General features: G+C 29.6%; 1 protein-coding gene across 2 annotated transcripts; it reads right to left on the reverse strand.

Moving 5' to 3' along the window:
- LOC110630722 lies at positions 1-4,223 on the reverse strand. Of its 2 annotated transcripts, none has more exons than XM_043950282.1 (4): positions 3,977-4,223; positions 1,970-2,126; positions 997-1,122; positions 1-356 (listed from the first exon to the last, which is right to left on the reverse strand). In XM_043950282.1, the coding sequence occupies exons 1-4, from the start codon at positions 4,181-4,183 to the stop codon at positions 205-207; spliced, it is 642 nt and encodes a 213-aa protein (XP_043806217.1). In that variant the 5' UTR covers positions 4,184-4,223; the 3' UTR covers positions 1-204. The 2 variants fall into 2 exon arrangements, with proteins under 2 accessions (XP_043806217.1, XP_021633967.1); XM_021778275.2 differs by having other exon boundaries at positions 1-262; positions 3,977-4,216.
- Positions 4,224-6,886: the final 2,663 nt, after the last annotated feature.

Genomic DNA, 6,886 nt, shown 5'->3' on the forward strand with positions numbered 1-6,886 from the left:
AAGGATTACATTCCAAACAAGGGTAAAGGCTTCTGATTATTAGAACTCCAAAGCTCATTTCTCTAGACAAATGAATCAAAATTCTCAAGGGCAACTTGATTCTCCACTGAAATTGGGTAACAATCCAAATTTAGATATAGATTGCATTGCCCTTCCATACTTGACAGAGGACAGGGAGACATATATTGTCAACTGTTTTAATCTTCATAGAGTGATGGATAACCCATTTGGCAATAAAAAGGACGAGAAAACATGACAAACACTGAAAAGAAAAATACCATTTAGTCCCTCTATTTTAATAAAACAAACTCTTTGATCTTCCCTTAAGAAAAAAGAAGTAGCTAGTCCTAGTATTTCTGTAACATGATTCAAAGGAGAGAAAAATGACCTTTACAGGACCAAAAAATTCAAGATTTAGAAAACACAGGGACTACGTAGTTGTATTTTTCAAATTATAGGGACTGAATGAAATTCAAACTAACACCTAAAATGACTAAAAGGAACTAAAGAGTATAGAGCAAATGAAACAAAATATAGAGGCTAACTAATATTTTTATAAAAAATGAGGATCATCTAGTTAGTTTCATTCAAATAAAGGGACTAGTAATTTTCCCTAATGGATTTAATACAGCATGAAGCGGCTCTAACAAGAATCACTAACCACAAAATTTCACATGGCAATGCTCAATTTTCCATGAAAAATTGATGAATGACAGCCTGCAGGACTGATTATTTAGGCTATTATTAGATTTATTTTGAACACTATATCATGTAGACATTTTAAAAATGAGGATTCAGCAGCTGCTTGCGGCGCAGGACAATAAAGCAAATAAGATATGTTTCATTGCATCAATTGGCACACGTATGTTTGAAGTTCATACATCTTTTACTTTCAGGATGAAACAATGCACTACACTATGCTCAGCTTTACAACTCACTATATCCCACTTGACAAAATAATGGAAATTGAGATAAATAGAGAGGAGTATCACCCACCTGTAGAATGTGATTCTTTCCCACCAAGTGTTTGAATTATAGCTTCCAAAAGTTTAATTTCATTATCACGCTTAGAAATTTCATCTTGCTTCGCACGCAGCTCTTCCATGTGCAGTTGAAATACTTCTGCAACAAAGATACCACACATTTAAATCGTAGTCCCTTGAACCAAAAAAAAAGTAAAAATAATAACAATAATAATAATAAATAAATTGTATCGTCCCTCAAAAACTATCATTTTCAGGTCAAGCTTCTTATCTATAACATTAGACAGAACCTAGTGACAAAAGCACAAAGGATATTTAAAATGTCCAGAGTTAGTAAAGCTATTGCATCACATATTGCGACACATTGTCAGACAGAACTTCTTTAAAAAGAGTGTTTTTGAAAAATAGGTGCCATTACAACACATGAACTTTAGATAATTAGATAATTGACTGTCAGACTTCTAGTTTGATCTGAATGAAAAAGCAAGTTTTTCATGTGAATTGTGAAGTGGAAGCAGTTGTCTTCAAATTTTCCACAAGATTGCAATTAAAACAGCAGTTACCACAAAGAAAAGGAGACTTTCCACTTCATGAAATTCATGATATTGTTCAATTTTATAAAGTACAAAACCACAGAGAGTCAAATAAAGCTATCAAAATTATGTAATTGTATAGCATAATATCATACTATTTGGGCTTCATTTATAGGATTTTGCATTATGAAAACAATGCAACTAATAGTAAGCTATCAAAATAAATACAAAAGCATCATCCTACGTAGTTCCGGTGTTATGTCAGTCACACAACTGCAGCCAATTAGATAGAATACATCATTCCCATAGTGCTTGAGTTATTCAAGGCGCATAGTAGATTAAATATTGTAAATAGAAAACAGTGATACTCAGTTATACTTTGTCAGTGATTGCTACATTTTTTTTTCTGCCTCCAACAGATGGATGGTTGAAAATAAAGATTGGCAAACATACTTGTGGTGTTCTCAAGTTCTCTTGTAATTTCTTGTGCACGTAATTCAGCAGCTTTTTGTGCTGCCTCTGCCTGTCGCTTTTCTGAACGAGCACGGGCAGCAGCAGAAATGGCTGCATCAAGTTCTCTTTCCAAAGTCTCTACCCTTTGTTCAAGAACCTATATACAATATATAACCTGCATTATTTACAAACCTTGATGCAACCTTGACAGACCTTTCAGAAATTGTAGACAATAAAATAGCAATAATATAAAGTCAATCTAATTTGTAAAATTAGCTCTCAAATACAAACCGAATAAACATGGATTACACATGAGACATATCTATATCCTACCAGTCTAGCCATCATTTTCAAACAATTTAAAAGGGCTAAACTCTATTAGGTTCACAAAATATAAATAAAGTAGCAATAAAGTAGTTATTTTGCAATCATGGAATGACTACTTTATTTGTGTGGAAACAAATGTTCCATAACTCTGTGGAATTTACATTCTATCTACTAATCATTAAATCACATTTAAAATTTGAAAAAAGTAATGAGTAACTATTCAACTATCAACATGGCTACTGATTTATTATCATATTATTCCACAAACTAAATTAAGAGTAAGCGCTTTATTGCACCATTAGCATAATTTCTTTCCACATATAACTCAATTTCTTTAACAGGCCAATATGAGTTTTTGAGACGCATTTATTACTTGATCTTTGATGTCATCAAAAGCGTGCAAATAGATATCTGTATATGCACCTTTTACAATCTATAGAACTGACTAAATACAAGAAACATTTAACATATCTATTACAGTTTTACTGGCAATCAGCAAAATCAAAAAGAATACTGCAGATAAAAAACAGTAACCAAGAAGGGATAGTAGAGCAGTTGCACTATAGGTGGCTGCAATTAACATCATTATTGCAAAGTTTGAGCTGTCACTGACCAAAGTGAAAGGTAAAGCTACAATTGTACCCACAAGCATTCAAGTTTTGGATTTTATTTCCCTTACAAGAAATGGAAAGGTATGGCTTACATAGGGTTTGGTTTGAACCGAATTCTCAAATCAAACTGTCTCAATTCGGATATTCAAGTTGGTTTATTTGGTAATTCAGTTCTCTTTGAAAAATATAAAAGTTTGGTTTATTCAATCCAGTTTGATTTTAGAAGAAAAAAATATTGGCAAACCAAACCAAAAAATTCTTCAAATCGAACACATTTCATAAACTAGAGATTAGGCTCTTTGTATGCCACCTTCCAATTTGCAAAAATGAAGTCCAAAACCAATAAAGCAAACTAACCAATGTTTATCCCTACTTTATGAGATTAAGCCCAAAATATTATTTTCCATTTTCACAACATGATCTTCTGTCATACAAACAGCATTTACTGAATACGTGCATTATGAGAATTTCACTAAAAGGGGTAAGCCTAAATATTTTAATTGAAACATATAGTTGGAGTTGGACATCTGCTTGAAATGATAAGAGAACACACGTGAAATAAGCTAAAAAGACAAATCCTTTACTCATCTAGCCATCATTATCTATAATGTCAATTCAGTCACCATTTTATATATGCATCGAGCATTCCTTCATGCATCCATGAACAATAAGCATCTGCCTGCTGTATCCCAATGACAACCCACAGCATAATCATAGAATCAGCTAACGAAAAAGTATCCACTACAACATTATGTATTTGTTACAAGACTTCTTCAACTGCAATCAAATTGATCCAAGGGATACACACCAAATTATAATTCACTATTATAACAGATAATTAAAACCCAGTTTTCAAAAATCAAAATATCGCTGACTAAAATCAAGATCAACACGAAATAGATTGTTCTAAAATGAAACCCAGATTCGACAAAAAAAAAAAAAATGAAACCCAGATCAAGATACTAATCAATAATTAATTAATAAACCAAACAACAAAATAAAAAAGGGTGCAGAAAATAGGGAAATTCCGATAATGAAAGTGGGAAAGCAAGTGCAAGAGATCATATACCTTGATAGTACGAGCTTGTTCAGAGCTGAGGGAAGCTTTAGCAAAAGTCTCTTCATCTACAAAGACAGCTTTCTTGACAAGTAGCTTCTGGAGGGAGTCCAGATTGGAAGCCATTTCTGTCAAATTGGCTATAGCTCCTTTCCATCTCTCCTCACTGCTTCCTTTGCTTTTGTCTTTCTCCTCCATTTTTGCTTCTTTTCTGCCCATCCAAAATCCTGATTCAGATTGAAATTGTAAATAGCATAATTATTGTAAGCCTCAAATCGGTTGGACTGGTTCAACCGAAAATTGATCTACTGACCCGTATAGTATACTTTAAAAATGGGATGAATTACAGTTTCATCCTCAAATTTCTCATTATCAACAAATTGATCCACATAGTGTTTTTTTTTCTTAAGAAAAATTTTACATTAATGCTGCTTTTCTTTTACGGAAAATATTTTCAACAGGAAAAAATATTTTTTTATGAAAATTATTTTTAAGTAGAAAATATTTTACATAAAAAATATTTTTTTAAAAAAAATTATTTTTTATTATTTAATTAAATTATAAGTAAATAGCTATTTGATTTTAAAATTTTATCGTTTTTAATTTTTTTGTAGGAAATAAAACAAAACATCCAATAATAATTAGTTTTTAAAAGAGAAATTTTTTTAAAACTTTTTCAATGAATATCAATTAAATATATAATATCAAATTGTTTAATGGAGAAGAAATTTAAGGTTGTTATAAGAAGTTTAAAAAGTTGCGTAGAACAACTTAAAATTTTAATTTTAGACGGCTAAACATAATTCAACCTTACAAATTCAGTTTAAATTAAATCGATTCCTCAAAATTTTAAGGGTTGAATAGACTTCAAAATAATTATATTAATACTAAATGTTCAATAAAATACTTTTTCTGAAAAATAATTTTTTTCATTTCTTGTATTTGAAGCGTTTAAAAAAATTAATCTATAAAATATTTTTCATTTTTTATATTTTGAAAATCATATAACATCTCTTTATATAAATTTATTAATATATTTTATTTTTTATATTAAAATTAAATAATAAAAAATAAATATTTTTGTTGGAATATATGTTTTATAAAACATGAAAAATATTTTTTAAATAAAGCTATTTTCCATAAGTAAATAGAGTCTAAATGTTGTGAGTTTTAAAAAAAATTATAATTTTTCTTCATACTTTGTTGTAAATCATATAAAAATTTCTTCAAACAGCCTATTTATCCATATTCTCGAGTAACAAATCTATGTAATTGCTCCATATACACTTCTTCTTAGCATCATACAAAAAAATATTCTTGATATTTAGCTAGTGTAAAAGCTAATACTGAAAAATAGTTAAGGAAAGGAATACGAGAACCAAGATTATTTTGGCCACATAAAAAAAGTGTCAAAATAGTCGACTTTATAGGTTTGTACATATCTTTTAGCGATAAGATGTGCCTGCCTCTGAATTGACTTTGATGGCAAACTCTCATTTACAGCCCATAACCTTCTTGCCTTGGGTTAAATCAACTAATTTCCAGTTATGATTATCATCTACAGTCTTGATCTTCTCAAGCATTGTATCACGCTACCCAAATAGATTAGGGCCTCTTTAGTAGTCTTAGGTAAGGAAATGAAATCTAGATAGTCAAGAAAGTAGAAGAAGGAGATAAATGATCATAAGAAAAAAATTTACAAACAAAATAAATAAACTTACACTGTCATTTACTTTTACGTAGACTAATGGAAAGATCAAGGTCACTCGATGATGGATCTGGTGGCCAAGAAGATTCTAGTATATGATACGTATTATTAACTACTAGTCTTCTAAAATAAACTTGAACCATTGGCCGTTTAGCATAAGGCTGAGTACTATGAGAAATCCCTTCAGAGGGTTGTGGAGGAGAAGACATATTAGTGGATATTTTATTATTTGATGTGTCTCTATAAATGAGTCACTCATCTTCCTCCTCTGACCGGTAGATAGCTGTGCTACAGAAAAAAAATAAAATTTTCTCGAAAAAGATTACATCAGTTGATATCAAATATTTGTTGAGTTATAGGAAATAACACCATTACCCCTTCTAAAAATGATAAAGTCCTAAGAAGATACATTTCAAAGTTATAGGATCAAGTTTAGTCATGTAAGGTTGGACATCCCGAACATAGCAACAATTGTAAAGAAAAAATATGTTATTTCAATAAAAACAATGACTTATTAGGAAATAGTACACCATATGGAATATCACCATTAAATACAATAAAGACATGTGATTAATAAGGAAGAATGCGATAGAGACAGTATCAACTCAGAATTACTTGAAAACTTGCATTTGGAATCATAGAGTTCGAGTAATCTTAAGAAAGTGTCTATTCTTCCTTTCAATGATCACATTTTGAGCAGGTGCGTCCACACATGACAATTAGTGAAAAATACCATATTGAGTCAAATAATTCTAAAATGAATCTAACATATATTTTTCAGTATCGTCACTCCACAAAATATGTACAAAGTAAAAAAAGAAAAAAAAAACTTTAGAATGATGCTTTATAAAGTAAATCGAAATCATTTTATAAAAATTATTCACAAAAATTAATAAAATATTTAAATTCAGTTTTAGACCCAATAAAATAACTTAAATCTATATTGTAACTTTATTTTATAAATACTTACATAGATTTAGATTTAGAAAAACATTTAATAAACATTTAATAATCATACCAATAAGTAATTAATAATAAAAATATTAGTATATATTTAATAACACCAATAAATTTTATTTATATAAATATTGGTATTAACAGTAGGGTATTGCTTCATATTAAAAAAAAGATATCAGCATTTAAGGGTAAAATTTAACTAAAAGATAACTACAATATGCATTAAAATTATAATTAATTGATCAATTATATTATTT

This window comes from Manihot esculenta, chromosome 14, assembly GCF_001659605.2.
Source record: "Manihot esculenta cultivar AM560-2 chromosome 14, M.esculenta_v8, whole genome shotgun sequence".
In the NCBI taxonomy this organism is placed as follows: Eukaryota; Viridiplantae; Streptophyta; class Magnoliopsida; order Malpighiales; family Euphorbiaceae; genus Manihot; species Manihot esculenta.

Excerpts from the sequence above, each read along its gene's own strand:
- LOC110630722 (XM_043950282.1), bottom strand. The coding sequence starts at position 4,183 with ATGGGCAGAAAAGAAGCAAAAATGGAGGAGAAAGACAAAAGCAAAGGA. Across the intron at positions 2,127-3,976 it reads AACAAGCTCGTACTATCAAG|GTTCTTGAACAAAGGGTAGA; the intron begins GTATATGATCTC and ends TATTGTATATAG. Across the intron at positions 1,123-1,969 it reads AGAACTTGAGAACACCACAA|AAGTATTTCAACTGCACATG; the intron begins GTATGTTTGCCA and ends TCTTTGTTGCAG.